Raw genomic sequence first — 20,484 nt, forward strand, 5'->3', positions numbered from 1 at the left:
ATAAAGAAAAAATTGATAAAAATAGTTCTCTGAGTATATTTCTTAGAAAACCTAACAATCAGACATCTGTATGTACTTCACCTTGAAATACAGAGCAACATAGGAAATTGTTTAGAAACAGTGGGAGTTTGGGAACGCTTCGAAAACTCAGTATAATAAAACGGGAAACTCAATGATTTGCAACACTACACTGCACAATTTAGTGTAGAACTCCTTACTGTTGTTACCAATGGCTGCTAGATTGCATACAAACCACCAAATATACTTCAAAATTCGTATACGCTATAGTAGTCAAGTAGAGTATACATCTGGAGTTTTGGATTTGTACAAACATCAATTCTTCTTACAATAAGAATAATGAAGAATGTGCTGCCTATTCCAGACTTGTGATAGCGCTGCAAGAATCGTACTGACGGACAACACCAAACGGAGCCAAAAATGTGATGTCCAGTGCTTCAATCTCATCTTGTAAATTCAGTGAGTAGGTCTTCACTATGAGACCAAATTAAGCTCCCAAAAATCGCAGTGTCATTTACTGCTACTACTATTTTCTTACAAAAGTTACGAGACTAGAACTTTGCTGCGTCAGTGCGTCACCAATGTGCAGAGTACACAGATGTACAACACCAAGAACTCTCAGTCACGTGTTAAAACCCCTTCAGCTTAAACCAGTCTGCATATTACCTACAAAATATACTATGATATACATCTTGGTCTTCATGTATGTACACTTGACTAAGTTGACAGCTTCAGACTCTTCGCTGCTTCTTCTTCTGTGGTGTTCCATGTACTTGAGTTTTTCTCCCATATTTCTGCTGCTGAAAGTTCTCAAATGCTTCAGACACCACTGCAACCTGCATGAATTTTTTATTTATTTTATTTTAACTCGGTACAGGGTAAGGAATATTATTAATGGAAAAATAAGTCATTTTTTACGAACCAGTTCTGGCTTCTTAGAGTACACCCGGACTATCCTATCTAGACAGCATGAAGGCAGTAGCTGGCTGATGCTTTGATCGCTTATAGTGAAGTTCTGATCAACATCATAGTCCTGAAATACATCACACAAATGTTTGACAGCATATTCTGTAACAAGAAAATAATGCATAATAATAAGCATAGGAAATGTGCATGGTATAAACTGAATTTTTAGTTCCCCACATGCTCTGGCTTGCCCGATAAAACAGTACTACTTCCCTTTAGTTCAGCATCTTCAGACTTCAGCATATCAAGACAGCTATAACTCATTTGAAGCACCGAGGAAATAACGTCATCAATCAAAGATGGCTTAACAGAGAACTTTCAAACTCATCTTTCTTTGGTTCACTAAAAAAGTCGAGAAAAGGAAACAGGAGATGGAGAGAAAGCAATGGAAAGGACAAGAAAAATAACAAGGCATATGGTGGAAAATGAGGCAATTCTACCTCTGTAGGGAGAATCTTTTCCATCCTTTGTAAATCTATTTTCAAGAATTTTAATACAAGAAATTATCCTCTCTTATACTGACCAAACAAAGAAAAATACAAAACCAGCTTTCAAGGAAATGGACTTTTCCCCGAACTTAACACAGCAAAATGGAAATAAAAGCAAGATAGAAACAAAATTGATTTTCATACCTGAAAGAATTTGATGCTGGAGACAAAAGCAAAAGAAAAATGTTAGTGCGAATAAAGAATGTCACTAAGACCATTAAAGGTATTAACCAATTTTTATAGACCAATCTTATGTACCTTTTAAGTGGATTATTTTTGCCTTGTGTCAGGTCAATCTTGATATTGCTCACAGCAACATCATCTTCTTGTAAGGTCACCCCACCAGACACCTACAGGAAATACAATTTAGAGAGAAAACTAACATGAATAATCATGGCCAATGTTTTGTCCTTGTACCTGTGAACAAATAATATCTTTGGCAGTAACTTCCTTGAAGTGCTCAAGACCGTCTCTTGGAACAGTGAATTCGTTGCAGAACTATTTGAAACGAACAAAAAAAAAAACAAAAAGCATGAGGTTATTATCTACAAACTGTAATATATCACCCAATACCAAAATATAGACTGAACACAAACCTGATAGAGATCTCTCCTTCTTATCCGCAAAATTAAGTCTCTAGACTCTTTCAACTCTGGGTGAGGATCAGTTTCAATTCTTTTTATTATAGTGTCATCCAACTTTTCGCAAGCAGAATACAGAGTTAGTACAGCAGATATAGACGGGTTACAAGGGAGGAACTAAGGTATAAAACTATAGATAATGCAAGCACAATTTACCTTCCAAAATTCAGCAGGATCATGAATCTTAGAAGCAATTTGAAGATAATTATTTGCTTTCAGCAGTGCATCAACCACCATAAGCTCAACTGCCTGCAAAACATGTCTTCTGTCAAACACTACTGCAACATTTTATGCTCAGCACATCTTACTAGAATTATATCCAGTGCGAGTAGACATCACATTAGATTAAACAAAGCACCTTCACTTTTGCATGCGTATAGACTGTTCGATGCAGATCAGCACGGGTATTGAACAGCTTGTGGACAGTAAGATCTGGCAGAATTGTGAAACGAGAACATGAGAAGATAATAACGATGGAAGTTCAGTGAAGGAACATATGTAATTTGTACCGACATTCCTTGGCTCTGTAGCATATCTCATCATCCATTACTCTCATTGTTTGCAGCAACCTGCAAGCAAGAGGTCAAAATGTATGTCTCATGACTCAGGATTCTGCTGAATGTAAGTTATGAATATAGCACAGGAATATTCAGCTGTCAAATGACCTCCAGAGGAGAGCAATTGGATTGTGATGTAAGAAGCAACGAGTATGCCATTTTGAACATGCAGCTCGGCAAATTTCTAATAATGTTGCAGAAGAAACAGAATGTGATACATACCTTTCGAATTGAAAGCTGCAACCAAGTCCACAAGCTCGAGAATCACGAACTATGTAGTCAAATCTGTGTAAGATTTGGGAACAAAATTTAGGGACGTTCAATACCAGAAAGAAAACAGCGTTTACACCAAGTAAAAGTAAAATAAAAAAAAGCACATTACTTGTCAACATCGATTCCATTTCGTCCATTTGCAACAATATCATATAAGAACCTCTTCTCCTTCACACGCTGTGGCAATAAAGTAGATCAGAATGAAACTTTATCTTTTCAAAGATACATGATACAAATTTAGCGCACTAACTGAAAGTCATCAAAGCAAAACAATTATAATTCAATTTCTCACCTCTGCTGAACCATGCTCAGTACTGGAAACTATCATTTCCTATCAAAAGAGAAATGCTTTGGTAAAAAATTCATAGAGAAAGAAAGACTGTGAAAGCTAAAATAGCCTCTACCCTGCATTCCAGTCAAATGAAAATGAATTTTGGAATAAACATATAAGGATCATTCCAAGCTTCACAACGACAAAAATTTTAACTGGTCGACACAGTTAAGAGGAATCTCTTCTAACAAAACAACTATGACAGCTAAGGAATATTCCAGGAAATCAAGTTCCCCTCTAATAATGAAATCCCTATACATATGGCTTTGACATCAGAATATTTCTATACTCTGACAACATAATAGAAGATTACTAAGTTGCCATTACACCAGAAATCAAAAGGATGTACAGCAAGGAGAACAAGCTAGTTATAGTGCTTTCATACCTTCACTTTCTTTAACATGCCATCTTCCATCTCTATGTGATGCTCATCAACTATGTAGTCAACCAAGCGGTCAGACATATCCTCGTGAGACCTTCAAAAGTATCATTCAATACAATAAACATGTTCTTTAAAATAGAGCAATATATAACTTATAAAATAGAGCAACAGGAATGTCCTGACTTCAGAAAGTTTAAGAACACAATAGAGTTCAAAGAATACCATTTAGCACCATCAAGAACCTTGGGAAGGAACCCACTTTCAAACATGTGGCTGAATGGACCATGACCAACATCATGCAGTAGCCCTAAAAAAAACATTTTAAATTACTGCAATTACTGATTTTGAATCAAATTGAGGCAAAAGATATAGAAAAAGTTTATCAATTTACCAGCAATTTTTACAGACTGTACATCAAAAGGTTCAATTCCGAGCTCTGAACCCTACAAAAACACGCCTACATAAATAATCCTGATTCAATAAGATGCAAAAATTCATGCAAGTGCCTCACTTGGTATCTTTTAAGTTCATTAACAGCTTCACCAGCAAGATGATAGACTCCTAGCGAGTGCTCAAACCGAGAGTGTACAGCCCCAGGGAAAACCAGGTTTGTTACCCCTGAAAAAGTAAAAGCCATCAGACTTGAACAGTGTTTCACTTAGATATAGCATTGCTTAAGGCATTAAATAAAGAAAAAGTACATAAATAAACAAGCCCTCTTGTTAATCCAGACAAGTCTTAGTGTTGTGAAAAAAAAAACATATAAGACCATTCCTATTGCCTTAGTTACATTTGCAACAACCATCCTTTGAAATGAACCAAATTTGCGTTTTTTAAGGCTGAATGATACTAATTAACAGACAAAAAATAAAGATTAAAAAATGATCAGCATGACATTACGACTTGCCTGATGGAGGTAGGAAATGAACCAAATGATTATATCATTATAAATGCCACTATGACAGATATGCTAGCATACATCCAACAGACAATTATATAAAGACTTGCTGGCTTTACAGAAAAATAAGTTGATTATAATCACATGCCAGCAGGTTCCATAATTTAGCAAGCATATCAATGGACCACGATGTACTTAAATGAATTCTCGAACAAAGTCAAAAGGCAAAAACATAGAATAGAAAAAAACTACGAATTAAAAACTCACCAAGCTGCTTAAGATCACGAAGTCTGCAAAAACAAAGATTTAAGGGAGTAATTAGTCTAATGCCAAATTTAAACGCCAAAATGTCGAGAAAAACATTATAATTACAGTAACACTTGCCTCTGGAATTGTTCGGTATCTATGAACTTCAGTGCAAGCTGAAAACAACAATAAACATCTTAAATCTTAACAATAATTAGTTTGATTTTGACATTATTACAACCGAAAGCTACTTTTAATACAGAAACTCTACTCTGCTGACTTAGATAGTCAACTTATCAATGAAACCAAGTCAATTTGCGTTTAAAAGTACAAAAAGTAAAGGCGCTTATATAATTTGACATTTCGATTTGCCAAAATTAATCTTAAAACTCTGTTTAATAAGATTTTTAATCAAATTCATATTGCAATTTGCAGAAATTAACTTGTATAAGCATTTCATTATGGACGAATGAATGAACACCACATGTTCGATGAAAGTCGTATCGGAAAATTCGCTAATAATAGTAATAATCAACCAGATAAACAAAAATTTACTTGATTATACACTAAAGTACTAAACAACGCCTAATTACTTCGTCGAATTTTCAAAAATGCGACGAAAAAATATAGAAAATCGAAGGAGCACAAAAATTTCCGCAAATTCAAGATTTCGTCATTTCAACTCTAAATTTTCAAGAAGACTGCAATCACTTTCCGACTCTGTTTTCAGGTCTACTCTAATTTCAATTAACACTTAAATGTGCAAAAATTAACCAGAATTAACACCTAAATACTCAAAAATGCAGGAAACTCGAACACAAAAACATTTAAAAAAAAAACGCAAAAAAAAAAAGGAAAAACTACACAATTGTTTCCAAAATTCGCCGGAATTTCGACGCTTAATTCTGTGAAGTAAACTACTAGCACTCAAATTCAAACATCTAATTCAAAAAGCAACCAAAAAAATGAAAAATCTGGAAAAATGAGCATCAAAATTCTTCAACAAAACGAGCAATTAACAGTAGAAAAGATCAAAAGCAAAATACCGGATCAAGAAGAATGAATCCATGAACATTATCTTTGACATGCTTGGAATAACGACGACAATCGCTAGAATTGAGATTTTGCAGTTGCTCGACTCCACCAGCAACGATTTCTCCCATTTTTCTTCGAGCAGAAGGTTATTTGCAGAGTGAAAGAGAAATGAAGAGAGAGAAAGTAGAGAGAGAAAAGAGTAGCGTGCAAGGAAATTGGAGCAGCAAAATAAGCCTGCCTTTCTCTTTGTTTAGTGACAAACAGAGAATTTTGAGAGGAAATGGGTATATATATACGGGTATGCGTATTTATTAATTACAGGTTATATTTATTAAATTTATTGCTTTTAATGTTGGGTGATAGATATGAAAAGACTGTCGTTTCTCGATTAAGGTGGGGTTACATTTTTGTTTGATTGGTTAGAGGGTAGTAATTTGGGGAATGTGTTAAAGATTTCCACTTAAATACCAATTACCAAGTATTAAAAAAAACGTGCCCTCAAAAAAAAGTATTAAAAAAAACGTTTGATAGCAATTTAAAATGGCAAAAGCAATTGATTGATGCGTGATTTTATCATACATTTTTAACTTACTACTCCCCCCGTCCCTAAATTACATTTCTCCTTTCTATTTTTGGTATTCCAAAATTACATTCCTCCTTTCTATTTTTGGTAAGTTTTTTTTAGTAAATCAACTCTCTTTTTCTGTTTTATATTTAATGCTTTCTCACTCATCCTTACCTAATCTCACTCATAATGCTTGTGTCAAATTACAATGAATATGATTGGTTAAAAATTTTCAATTAGGAGCATGTGATTGGTCCTTTTTTTTTTCAAATGATTGATGACATGTCATGAGTAATAACTAATCTATCTTTGTACTTCCCATCACATTATCTAATTATTGTTATTTGTCTTATTCTTCTCTTCTTAATTCTCGTGTAAATTTTCAAAGAGGAATGTAATTTATGGACGGAGGGAGTACCTCCGTTACAGGTTATGTGCAACGATTTGACATAAATTAGAGAGGGAAAATGTCTAATCGTTGCACATAACTTGTAACAGAGGTAGTATTTAATTGGTAAAGAAAACCCTGATAAGATCTCGATTGCCCTCAGCACCCATGATTTTTAAGTTCAATATTTGCGAATCAGAGGGTATGAACCCACATGTAGGATTTGAGGTATTTAACTCACTTAGTGAGCCTTTGTTGGTAGCATGAAATATCAAATGGGGCAACTTAGCTTAAAATAAAAATATGTTATTTGTTATCTAGCTGAGCTTTGTATTTAGAGAAGGTATTGGGTGTTGCTTTGTCAGACTTTTGCTTGTGAGACGGTGTCGACTTTTGCTCATGGTCTTATGAAATAAATTAAAATAAGATGAATTAAATAAAATATTACGATATAAATTAAATCTCAATAAATGGACGCATTAATCTTCAAACATTTGTTTTCTTATTATTTCACCAAGTTTCAAAAACAAACCCTTATTATACTTTTCATCCATGAGGGTAATATTCATATGGAAATCCTTGTATAGTACAGTATATTATTCAAAAATGGAAATAATAACAATATAAAAATAATAGTGACAAAGACTATATAGTCTATAGTCTTAAGAAAATAAGCTTATATTAATTGACTTCTTTGTTTATTAATTTGTTGACATCATAAATTAATGTTGTAGGCGCCACACCCTGTATCTTTTGTCTAACTTTAGGGTGAGTAATCTATAGCCATGCTTAGACAAATGAGCAAAAACAGAACAGAAGTAATATAGACTATAGAACTATACAAAGTATGATTGAGTTTGACATTGTATTGTCCATTAATGTGTTGTCACATCACATGCAACTAGTTTCAACTTTGAAGTTGAACAATTTTTATTTTTAGCTTTGTGTGAACGATTGCTTTTAAAGTATTTGGCTTCAAATTTCTTGCTTCCCAAGTTTAAGAATAGCAGCACAGTGGCCTCTTTCTCTGTTATGTGCTCATTTTCTGTTCTTAGGAAAAAATAAGAAGCTACACAAATACAACAAGACAAAATGAATACTCCCCTACGTAGAATAGTAGAGTTTGTTTTGTTCAACTTAATTTTTATTCATTTCAAAAGAATACAGATACGGATGAATTTTAGATGAGTAATTTTTGATAATGTCTAATAAAGGGTGCCTAAGTTCAAATTATAATTAAAATACTTCAAATACTAAAATACGACAAGTTTATAAAAATATACACACTTTAGTATTCTATGTTGGCGTGTTCATTATTTGGTGCTCCCTTTATCCCTTAATGTTTTGCCTTTGTAAAAAAAAACATAATAAAAAAAACGTCTCCTACTCTTTCCGTGTTTGATTAATCACAATAATAACCATTGCACATAATTTTAGGAAAATAATAGGATAGAAATCAAAGTGAAAGTTTTATACACTCCTGTCCGATCCCGACTGTTCTTTGCATTTGGAGTCGGGGAGTAAACTAAGGAAAACATTTTTTACCTTTAAAATTTTGATATTTTCATTCATATGCTATAGCAGCACGATGAAAAGTAACAATAGCAATTAAAGGGTTGAATATACAAGCAAATGACCTAATAACATAAGACTACTCGTAGGTAAATCTGTCCTAAGTCAGGACTCAAGCGTTTAATACTTTTTCAAATTGAGGAGGGACTCGAAGCAAAGGGGCTTGAAAGTCCCCGACTTTTCCAAGTTGGCCACATGCAGCCATTTGATCATCACCCCTACTAAGGCGTAAGAAGACAGTGCAACCACCAGCTGCCAGAACATTCCGAAACTCAATCATCTTCTCCTCTTTGGTTGGCTTGAAGCGAGACCCGCTATGAGGATTAAACTGGATTAGGTTGATCTTGCATGGTATGTCTTGAACAAGACTAATTAGCCTCTTTGCATCCTCCATGCTGTAAACCATGAACAAGAAGCAATTCAGGAAGTAAATCGCAAAACAAATGTGTGGCGAAAAGCCTAGGAGTAAACAGAGGTAACAGCCCATAATCCCCCTCCCAATTGATCAGTAAACACAAAAAACACTCCTAGATAAGCAGGCAACTACTTAATTCACCCAAATTGGACTAACCTACTAGTATTTGACATTATACTAACTGTAGCAAGACCGCAAGAGGCTGTACAACACAAAAGAACTTACCTGTCATTGACTCCAGCAAGCATCACATATTCAAAGAGAACTTTGTAATTATGTCTATGTCGCAATTCGTCTCTAAGTGTTCCAAGAAGTAGTTCCAAGTTATACTTCCGGTTTATTGGCATGATCCAGTTCCTCACCTGAAAATGAGCGGTTAGCTATATCTTCCAGCTTTACGAGAATTACAAATGAAGAGGAAAGCACCTGGGGCTGTAGTATATTACCTCATCAGAAGTAGCATTCAAACTAACAGCAAGAGCACAATTGGATTCATGAAGAAAACGCTTCAATTGTGGGACCAGTCCACTGGTTGAAATTGTAACCTTCCGTGGACTGAAATGAAGTCCTTGGTCATCCACCATTACATCTGCTGCTTTCACAACATTGTCAATATTCTGAAGTGGTTCTCCCATGCCCTACAGATTATACATTTTTCACACAGTTAGTAAAAGAGCAACCAATTATCAGGCAACAAAACAATTTATATGCCGCATATACTACTTTTAGTCTAGTCATAGTCTTCGCAATAACCACTCAGTAGCAAGGGTGGTCAAGACATTTGACAGCCCACCCTCCCACCCTGCTTAAGGTGGGAGCTTCTTTAAGGCAATATTATCTTGTTGACTATTATAGTTACTGTGCAAGCCAAGATAAACTGTAAGCTTATCAAGCAAAACTAAACAGTGGCCAGTCTTACGTGTGACCAAAAAGATAAAAAACTAATTACACACAAATCTAAAATGGACAGCGTGATTCTCTCAGGCAGTGTTAGACAAAACAAAGTCTCATTATTGGCAAAAGGATAAAGAAAATTCTCTAAGCCACAAGCAATTACTTTTTCATCTAATATCAGACACTTACCATGAAAACAACATTGGTAATTGACCCAACTTCCTCTGTGAACAAACGTCGAGCAAATACAGCCTGTTCTACAATCTCAGCAGCAGTTAGGTGCCTCGTTAATCCCATCCTGCAAAGTAGAATTCTTAATGACTGCTGAGAGCAATATAGATGACAAAATGACATAAAACTAAAATTTAATTGAAGCTAATGATAGAACCTTACCTTCCAGTGAAGCAAAACTGACAATTCATGGCACAACCCACTTGACTTGAAACACACACTGTATTTCTTCCCCGATCACAAGGAATAATAACTGTTTCGATTACCAGTCCATCCTCCAAAGTAAATAATATCTGCAAGCTCCTGTGAAGTTCAGGATCATTGAGAAGATTTTCACATAAAACAAAAACAAACAATGGAAGGAAACACACTGAGAAATTTTATTTGCTCAACCAAAAAAAATAATGGTGATAGTATTCATAGTAATAGTAGCAATCGCACTAATAAGAAAGTTCCTTTTCACCTTTTTAGTTCCATCAGATGCAGAGCGAACCTCTTTCAGAGACAAGGCCCTAAAATCTGCATGAGCACTCAACATTTTTCTGAAATCTTTGTTTAGACCTATAAGATGGAAAATATATACATATATATCAACAAAGAGCTTGACAAGAAGAATCAAAATCTAACTACATCCATTCCATATATTAAGCGACATTTAAATTTGAGTTAGCTAACTTCCCATTCAATGCAACAAATTGTTGCTATGTTTACTTCAAATAAAGATCTTTTCAAAAGATGTCAACATATTTTTAGTTCATCTTACAATAAGACGATGAAAACCGACATATTGAATATGGCCAAATGTTTTAGTACAATTGAGGAACTTAATGTTATGTGGCTAGAGAAAATTAAATGGAATCTAATGGAACAAACAAAACCAGATTCAATGCGTAAGCTGATTACCTTCCAATTCATCACTACAATGAGCCCAAATGTTGTCACCATAGAGACGTTTCCACAACATCAGTGCCTGACCAGGCCTAAACCCATGTGATTGAACCCATTTCTGTCAAAAACAAATTTGAAATGAGAAGTCAACTAGAGATAATTCCACCAAAAGGCAACAAGTAGCAATCTGATCACAAATGTTTATCACAACATGGTGGACCTTCGAGCTTAGGCAATATGTACAAGGTTGATTCATATTTCACACAACATCACTTAGTCATTGACTCTTTGGATGCAGTGACTGCTAAATATTAGGACTAGAATTCCTCACACTAGAATCTACAATCCAAAAGTCCACATCTAAATCCAAGTCAATTAAACCCAAAACATTTAGAGCATGTTTAGTAAGGGTGTATTTTTTGGTTAAAAACGGATTCAATTAAACTATTACCATTACCAAGTGTTTGGTTTTCCATAGGTTAAACCAAACAAATGGAAACGTCAGAGTTATTTGATTCCTTCTCTCCATCTTACTTGTTTCTTTTCCATTCCATTTCCAATGTTTATACCAAACACCCTCTTATTCTTGTATCATTTCCTCTCTCATAGTTCAAGATTGACCATTAAAAAAAGACTTCCTAAAACCGCTCCCTGCTCATCAAGAATCATACTACATAGACGGCTATGAATGCAAATGCCATAAGTACACATATTGAAATTGTATAAAGGCTTCACAATGAAGGTATTCACTATCTCAATTCTCACCAAAACCTAAAGACAACTCGAGTATTAATATTACCGACTTGTGGTTGTTAAGTATAATATCAAATGTTCAGTCTCATATGAAGTGCTTATATGGTACTTCCTCCATCCCTAAATTAAAAGCCTCTTTTTCTTTATTATGTGAGTAATAAATGCTAGAAAGAGGCTTTGTATTAAGGGACGGAGGGAGTACTATAATTCGATAAGTCCAGGGTTAAAAGACCATCAAAAAGGACAACTCGGAAACCGAAAATCAGTGCTATTCTCAACTTCAATTTTTTGATTTGCAATGTCCAGTGGCATACACACAATCGTCACAAATGTATCCAGAATATAACAAAATTGTCTACTCCTTAGTCATTCTAATAATATCATATCATCCCGTCAAAAAAAAAAAAAAAAAAATAATATCATATCATAAATTCAAACAACAAAGAAATAACCATAAAACAAATTAAAATTACTACTTTTTTTTTCTAAATTTAACAAAATAAATCAACCTACTTCGAGCTCGTGATATCTCATGCCCTTGATCAAAGTCTTCGGCTTCACTTCATCAGATTTAATCTCAGAAGCTCCTACATCAAAAGAAAAAAAAAAAAAAAAATTAGCAATCATATTTTGTTTTTAAAAAAATTAAAAAAAATAATTCCAATGTTTTAGGAAATTAAAAAAAATTACCAGAAAAGTAATCATTTTGGAGAGGGTAGGAAGGAGAAGAAGCGGTGGCGGAAAGAGAGCGGCGGCGATGGTGGGAAGGGAGGAGAGAGAAGAGAATTGGAGATGATGATGATGGAAATTGAATGGTGGAGATTGAAGGAGGAGTAGAAGTGAGAAGTAGAGGATTAAAACCCAGAACTATACGCCTCATCCAAATGCAACTTCTCTCCATTTTTGTGTATTTTGATTTCTGATAACAAAGGAAGGAGAGATAAAGAGATCAGAGTAGGGTTAATCACTTCCAACTCTAATTATGATTACTGCTACCAGTTTAGCACCACCAGTAATTCAATTGGTTGATTAAGGACTCATACGACGTCGTTCACTCCATATAGTTTATAGAAATAATACTCCGTAGTCCGTTGTAAGAAGAAACCTTTGTCAAAAAATTAAAAAGAAAAATATTGCGGAAAAGATAATATTAATTATACCGATCTGTGCGTATCAAGTTTAGTTACAAATATCAATTTTATCATATTATAGGCTTTAATTAATTAAGTGGGTCAGTTGATAAGCCGGACTACAAGATTTATCACCTGTGTCAAATTATGCATATTTGATCAATTCACACGGATTTTATGGAAGTATGAGAGACAGATGGTGTAGCATCACTAGTCAGTAGTCACCACTTAAATGGTGTGTGGGATGCGCAAGTTATCCATTCTTAAGCCCGCTTTGATGATATTACTCAGTCATGGTGCTTCAAGATTAACTTGTGTATAATTAGCAAGTAATGACTTTCCAAGAGCTTCCATTTTCCCTGTATTTTCTGACAGTAAATACGTAAAATGAAGTAACAATGCCAACAACAGCAAACTTTGGAGCAGCAGTCAAAGAAAAAGATAGAGCAGCTTCTACTTCTAACAACTATTGTAAAATTCTTTCAAAAGGAATTGCTGACATGACAATTGTACATGAACTGGGGGTCTCCTATTGCAGATTAAAACGAAACAAAAAGGGTCAAAACCTTGAGGTATACAACATCAACTGTGCTTCGTACTCAGGTTAGTTTACATCAACATCAACATAAACGGTGAAACCAAGATAATATGTCGTTCTCTTGGTGCCGGATTCTTTTGTAGGCTCAGTTGCACTGATGCAGCAATTTTCAAACTTGGACAAATATACTGTTTGCTGTGCAGACCTGTGGCTAGAAAGCCAACATAGCGAAATTAGCAGTAGCAGTCTGAAAGTCTCTAGTCCCTGAAACATAAGATGCCAACATATTAGTTTTGGCCAACAAATTGATAAACTATTCAAAATATTTCAAGTTTAAATGTATTAGTGGCCTGTTTTGGAATTTTATATCCACACAGTAGCTGAATTATAAGGAAGTGAACCAGAAATATTATTTTACAAGCTAATCAAGCAACAAACCTAGGTCTGATCCCTAAAAACCCATGTCACACGAAGATGCCTACCAGTTCAGTTATCCTATTCACCTGTATCCTATTGTTGTTAATTTAAGCTATTCAAAACTATTCTACATCGATATCTCTCTCTCTCTCTCTCTCACTCACTCACACACACACACAAACACACACACGTTCCAGCAGGTTCTGATATTTAGGCTAAAAATAGTCATAATACTGGCAGATATTACATTCCTTTAAAGCCTAAGAAGTTCAGCATCAACAGAACAAGAGCTATTTTCTTTGAATCCTGCATAATCTATACGAATAGGCTGCAGCCGGCCAAGAACTTCCTCTTCAAGACATCAGCCCCGAAACTTCCCCACAACACACTATGTAAAATTTCTATATATAATCCATGGACATCATTTACATTCCTCCACGCTTCATATCTACCTCTATGATACACCTTTGACCTTCTAGAGGTAATGTCCATTGTCCATTCCCTATCACATAATATCCGTCACTACATAAGGAATCACCTTGCTCTCCAAATTCATTAAAGTATAAGCCATTACAGACAGTCCCATTCATTCTTCCATTAAAAAGAAGAAGAATTAGCATTGATTGAAGATGTCATCATATATCTAGCTAAATCCAACAGTAATAGTCAACCTTCACAAACACAGCCAGTCAGCAAAGTCTACAAGCCCAAGCAATAACAGCATAGCTGCTTCTGCACATAGAAGGTACGGATTGAACATAAAAATCCCTACTCTTCCCTGGAGGGGCTAATGCTCTTTGTTGTTGCCATTTTTCCATTCCCCAAAACACAACACACAACACACACACACACACACACACAGAGAGGAAGCCCATCCCATGGAGCTTGCATCTTTGAAATCTCTCATTAGAATACAGTGAGACCTCTAACAGCTTCAAGATGGATTCAAATGCTCTAGAAGAGTTGCATCATTTCTCACCAACTAGCCACAGTTAGATGTTCCAAATAAAATCGATTGTTCATCAACAGCAATAATGTAAAGGATAAGGTGTCAACTGTTACACATGTCTACTTCCTATATTGTAAATAACAGGATCAAAGAGAAAGAAGTGAAACGTAGGAGTATAAAAGTGGATGCAGCAGTGTGAGCACAAAATGGCTAGGCACATCTATAGTAGATGCATAAAATCACCAATAACTATCTAGTAGCTAGGATATAGATGCTTGAACGTGATTGTGCTGAGGTTCTAGAAGTACTTGTATTTTCTGCTAAATAATCAAGATTTCAAATCATCAACCCAGGTCTGATCCTTAGAACAACATTCCATAGGACTATAGGAGGATCCCTCAATCTTTCACCTACGAGCATTCTTAATTCCTTATGTTATACTCTCCGTTCTTTTTTGCCCTACCCACATTTTGTCCGTTCTTTTTTGTTCTCCTCCATTCCTGACATATTAAGTAAGCAGCACAAGGAATCACCTTGCTCCCCGAAATCAAATATGAAAGCCATTAGATTAATTCACATCCTCTCAGTAGCACAAGGACCTCAAATTAAAATACACATCCCCCTCCCCTTAAAACTTGTAGGCCTTACACATCAGGATAGCAACTAATAATATGCAGGACACCTTTCCCTTCAGCTTTGATAATACTCCTCGAAATTCATAGGGACTTAGCATCGAGATAATGGCTAATTCAGGACAGACAACACATTTCCCTTCAGCTCTAATCCTTCACCCCCCCCCCCCCCCCCTCTTTTCTCTTTTCCCAATTTACACGGATTTATACACCTAGGCAATGGCTAACAGCATGAAGCACCACACTATTCCCATCAGCTATGATTTAAACATATAACTTTTGGAGCTTCACATAATAGAGTCATCAAAAAAAATTCCGACTAGGTCATTACCATGAGTATTTCTCATTTTCATCACCTAAACTAAAATTTCACATGACAAAACACCATTACTACAAAAGTTTCAGCATTTTCAAAGTATCCGTACCACACACATGATATAATGATTTAAAAAACATACCAGGAAGAATGTTAAGAGCTTCATAGTTGAATGACAAAGACAGTAACCACGATCAGGGGCGAAGCCAAGAATAAAAATCTAAGGGGGCCAAGACTCAATTAAGTTAACAAAATAAATAAAAATTAAAAAGCGCTTAAGTGGGTAGTCAAACTTGAGACCTCTCTCACCATGCAAAACTCAAAGTACCAACTGAGCTACCATTGGCAACATGTATTAGCTAAATATTTACTATTTATTAGTTTCTTATGGGAGCCAGACTACAAAATACACATATCACCTGTTGGGCCCCTCCACCAGCCCCCCTCCCCCCCTCCCCCCGCGGCTCCGCCCCTGACCACGATCATATTTTCCATATTGATAGTAAAGTGTATGTTAAGATAGCAGGTCAGATATAAAGATCTATATGTTAAGATAATATATCTTATAGCATCTGTTTGCACTTCAGGTGGGTTGGGTTACCGCAGAAAATTAGTGTACTGTTACCAATTTTTAGTTATATGGTTTAAAATAACTCACATAGAATCCATCGACAGCTATAATACAAAGATATGAACTCAAGAAGCCTAGCTCAATGTTCTGACTATGTTGTTATGGGTACAGAATTGCCTCTTAAAGTTATCCCCAAGAATTATCCAAACACAGTACAACATTTTGATTCATCAATGTTTCATATATACCTCTAGTCCTCTACACCACTACACTACACCATTGGACTTCAAAGATTTCATTGTTACAGGATATTTGTGTCTACAAATATCTTTTTCTCCAAATCCATAGGTAAGCCTTAGAAGATGGTTTCATAGATTCAGTCACCCATTGCATAGCTGCTTCACCAAACCTCATTGATGGCATAAAATACTTATCGTATGTAAGTAAGAACCACTATCTACTTGGAAACCACAACCGAAAAGTAAACCCCTACCCCTACCCCCACCCCCACCCCCCCCCCCCCAAAGTCGAATCTAGACAAAGACTAAGAGCATGCAAGACAATACCATTCCCTATGATTTTATTTCTAACATAATTTCTGATTCTTTACAGACTAAAAATCACCAAGGATTTCCAGACAAAAGGCACCATAATGAAACACAATGACTAGTTAAGTACCAAATGCTGAGCACTACAAATTATCCTTACCATAGACAATGCAATGAAATATACCAGGAAAAAGACACATCTTAGAATACACACACACACACACACACACATCTTAGAGCATCTTAGAATAGAGGATCCTGATTTGAGCATCTTAGAATAGAGGATCCTGATTTGAAGTTTCTATATTATTGTATCCTTAAGAACTTCAAGGTGGGTTAAGGAACAGCAAAAGAGTTGCATCATCTTAAATTCTCACAAACTAGCCACGGTTAGGGGTTAATATGAAACTAATTGCTCATCCAGAGCAATGAAAAGGGGGATAAGGTGTCCAATGATACAATTTTCAATTTTTATTTTACCATAATAGATTAATAGCAAAGAAAAATAAGTAAATATATAGGTCCCAGATGGAGCAGATGTGAGCACAGGAAGGCTGTACACATCTGTAACGATGGGGCCGCCAACAATTTACCAGACTTGTAACTGTATCAGCTACTAATATTAAGCTCTGATACCTGACTTAAGTCTGATTGTAAAAACATAAATTAAACTATAGGATTATAATTATTCTTTGATAATAAGAAATTACAGACAAAGTAGTTCATTTAGTGATATATCTGTTAATAAGCAGTTTTCTCCACTTAACCCTATATTATTTTAACCCCCTAACAAATTCAGCAAACAAGATATAAGATTGTAATGCTGAAACTTAACATACCAATGATGAATTGGAATAATCTCCAAAAGGAAGCAATAAACATACTTTCTAAATAATCCCTACAAAAAGGTGCAGATGATGCAAATCATGCAATAGGCACAATAAGCAACAAATTATATAGAGGGCTCTAACAAGAACCGACCACCCCTTTCAGTGAACCATTAACTAAAAATGTTTCATACACAAACAATGAGTTCTATGTGCCTATGTGGAAGTGAAGAAGTTTGTAGGAGCAAGACAAACACTCAGCAAAAACACAACAAGCTGCAAGCAACAATCAGATTATTCTTTACACATGAATCATCAGTTTCAATTATACAATTATGATTATGATTATCTGTTTAAATGCTTCAACACATAACCACGTTTTATTTTAGGATTTAAGGTAGCATAAACAATCAGCTAAGTAGAACCAAGTAGAGCAAATCACTAATACCAACTGAATGAAAGCAACAACTAAATGGAGAGCAGGTATCAACTCAAAGAATATAATTTGCAAGATTAAGGATTGTACAACTCACCAATATTTGATCAGTCCATCCCAGCCACAAGTTGCCACTTTGCTTTGCTCCAAAGGATGCCACTCGCATCCAATACAAACTCCCTCGTGGCATTTCAATGTTCTGAAAACCTTACAAGTCTTCCAATCCCAAAACCACATCTTACCTTCACCATCTCCCGACATGACAAACCTACCATCAGGCGAGAAATTAACCTGACAAGCATACCCGGCAACTATATGCCCCGCAAACCTCTTCTTCTTATTAAGCTGAAACCTCTCCCTAGTACTATAAATCAAAATCTGATTATCCAAACTCTGGGCAGCCAACCAATTAGTATTAGGGTGCACAGATATAGCCGGCATTGAATGCATATGAGGCTCACTAATATATTTAATCACAACAGGAATTCCATACTCCCACACTCTAAGAGACTTATCATCACTAGAGGTGACAAACCTCCTATTATTATCAACAAACGTGATCGTATTAACCGCCCCTAAATGCTGATCATACTCTTGTGTAATTTCACCAGTATTCATATCCCATTGCACAATTTTCTTATCACTCATACCAGCTAAAAGCACATTCTGTTTATCATCATCAGGATTAAGCTTAACAACATAAGGAACTTTCCCAGTAGAAAAGGTAGAGATTACCTGACCAGTCTCGGTATCCCATAGCTTGATATTCTTATCATACCCAGCACTCAAAAACTTCGTCCCATCATTAGTAAAACAGATATCCCGAACCGCCTTCGAGTGCCCCATATAAGTCCTCATACACTTCCCCGAACCGAAAACATCCCAAATCTTAACCTTAGTATCCATTCCAGCTGACAGAATCAAATGCCCATACTTTGGGAAAAATCTAATAGCAGAAACACCCTTAGTATGCCCACTCCAAGTATGCACACATCGTTTCGGAATATAACAATGATCATTCGTCGCCTTAACATCTTTCGGAGGCGAAATCCACGGCCTACCCTGATAATCTTTCTCTTCTTTACCATGGAAAGTAGTCTTCTCAACAACAACTTCACCTTTCTCAACTTTCTCCCCTCTTTCTTCAGCCTTCTTCTTAGCATACTCCTCAGCATACTTCTTCTGCTCTTCTGTCAACTCCGTCGGCAACCCCTCCTTCTTCCCGGCCCACGGGCTCGTCTTGTTCTTCACCAACCACGAATCCGAAGCCGGGTTCTCCACCTCCGCCTTATCAACAACCTCATCTTCCTCCTCATTCTCCCTCTTCTTCTCTAAACGCCGTCGTTTCTGCTCACTTTGAGGAATATTATACACAGAAATCGCCCGATTCTTCTCCAAAGCGTCGAAATCACCCACATAATTGTTAACAGCGGAAGCAGAAGGATCAGCAGCATAACCATACTTGTGAAAAGTGTTGTACTGTTCATCAAACACGAAGGAATCAATGGCGGCATTTTCGACGAACCCTAATTTGTGATTGCGCAAACCTTGAGCAAGTCCGTCTTTAGCGTAGGGATGAGCAGGGCCGTAGATGGGGGCCCACAATTGGTCGTAAGTGGGGTTGTAGGAGACCAAATGTTGAGTTGGGTCTAAGGGTTTTGCGGCGGAGGAGACGGCGGAGGAGGTTGAGAGGAGAGAGAGTGCAGTGTCGTCTACTTTTGGGGCTGCGGATTTTGATGGGAGAGAGATGATTGAGGTTTCTTCTTCGTCTTCTTCTTCGTTTTGATTGTCAATTTGTTGGGTTTCTGGGTTGGTTTGGTGGGGTTGGGGTTGTTCGTCGTCGTCATCTTCTTCGGCGCCATTGGAGTAGCTTCGAAGGAGATCCATCGAAGAAGAAGATGAAGAAAAGGGGTTTGATTGATTTGGGGTGGAGAGACAGTGAGAGAGTGTTGGAGTGTGATTTGTGAATTGTGAATTGTGAATTGTGAATTGCGAATTGCGAAGTTTGAGATTGGTAAAAATTGAAAAATGGGGTTTATGAATGAAGAATGAATTGAGATTTGAGGAGAGAGGGAGACGAAGGTCAATTCTAAAAGGATTGGGTTTGGGTTTGGGTTTGGGTTTAAGGACAAAGGGACCTTTTGGTAAAGATGGGCAACGGGCCGTGCCGTGCCGCCGCGGGCCGTGCCTGGCTGTGCCGCGGTGGTGGGCGTGCCGTGCCGGCTCCGCGGCGGGCTGTGTCGTGCCGTGCCTAAATTTGGCACACCCAGCCCATGGCACGGCACGGCCCACCACCAACATCCCTTTCTAGAAGTCTTATCACACTTAGCCCCTTCTCCTTTGCTAACTCATTCCATTACTCTCTTTTATGGTTCAATATAATCTACTAACTATTACTAAAACAAAAAGTTGCTGACGTCATCCTCTCCTCAAATTGTATATGTGTCGCTATCTGATAGGTCCTAATTTGTACACATTTTAGGTGCTTATCTACACTCAATTGTTTATGGATTTAGAAGTCTAAGTTGTATTTTTACATTATTTGCTTAGGTTATGCTCTACTACTCTCCGTTTGTGTG

The 20,484-nt window shown here is 36.4% G+C and overlaps 2 protein-coding genes across 2 annotated transcripts; both read right to left on the reverse strand.

Moving 5' to 3' along the window:
- Positions 1–160: 160 nt before the first annotated feature.
- Positions 161–12,493, reverse strand: LOC145601097 (uncharacterized). The gene is made up of 27 exons (XM_081657032.1): positions 12,232–12,493; positions 12,055–12,128; positions 10,804–10,906; positions 10,364–10,461; positions 10,063–10,193; positions 9,859–9,967; positions 9,222–9,413; positions 9,001–9,137; positions 8,524–8,755; positions 4,939–4,976; positions 4,822–4,844; positions 4,168–4,274; positions 4,048–4,099; positions 3,879–3,963; positions 3,660–3,750; positions 3,236–3,274; positions 3,053–3,120; positions 2,893–2,955; positions 2,627–2,682; positions 2,472–2,545; positions 2,270–2,362; positions 2,069–2,170; positions 1,890–1,970; positions 1,731–1,822; positions 1,617–1,632; positions 941–1,051; positions 161–854 (listed from the first exon to the last, which is right to left on the reverse strand). The coding sequence occupies exons 1-27, from the start codon at positions 12,440–12,442 to the stop codon at positions 750–752; spliced, it is 2,583 nt and encodes an 860-aa protein (XP_081513158.1). The 5' UTR covers positions 12,443–12,493; the 3' UTR covers positions 161–749.
- A 607-nt stretch (positions 12,494–13,100) lies between these two features.
- LOC145601730 (uncharacterized) lies at positions 13,101–19,953 on the reverse strand. The gene is made up of 2 exons (XM_081657796.1): positions 18,003–19,953; positions 13,101–13,473 (listed from the first exon to the last, which is right to left on the reverse strand). Exons 1-2 carry the CDS (start codon positions 19,790–19,792, stop codon positions 13,467–13,469), a joined length of 1,797 nt encoding a protein of 598 aa, XP_081513922.1. The 5' UTR covers positions 19,793–19,953; the 3' UTR covers positions 13,101–13,466.
- Between the last annotated feature and the right edge of the window lie 531 nt (positions 19,954–20,484).

This window comes from Chenopodium album, chromosome 21, assembly GCF_948465745.1.
Source record: "Chenopodium album chromosome 21, dcCheAlbu1.1, whole genome shotgun sequence".
NCBI lineage: Eukaryota > Viridiplantae > Streptophyta > Magnoliopsida > Caryophyllales > Amaranthaceae > Chenopodium > Chenopodium album.

What these genes read in the sequence shown, in the direction of transcription:
- LOC145601730 (XM_081657796.1), bottom strand. Translation starts at nt 19,792, where the DNA reads ATGGATCTCCTTCGAAGCTACTCCAATGGCGCCGAAGAAGATGACGAC.
- LOC145601097 (XM_081657032.1), bottom strand. Translation starts at nt 12,442, where the DNA reads ATGGAGAGAAGTTGCATTTGGATGAGGCGTATAGTTCTGGGTTTTAAT. An exon ending in ACAGTCTGTAAAAATTGCTG is followed by an intron (nt 3,964 to 4,047) that starts GTAAATTGATAA and finishes TGTTTTTTTTAG; the next exon opens with GGCTACTGCATGATGTTGGT. An exon ending in TGCAGCTTTCAATTCGAAAG is followed by an intron (nt 2,683 to 2,892) that starts GTATGTATCACA and finishes TCTTGCTTGCAG; the next exon opens with GTTGCTGCAAACAATGAGAG.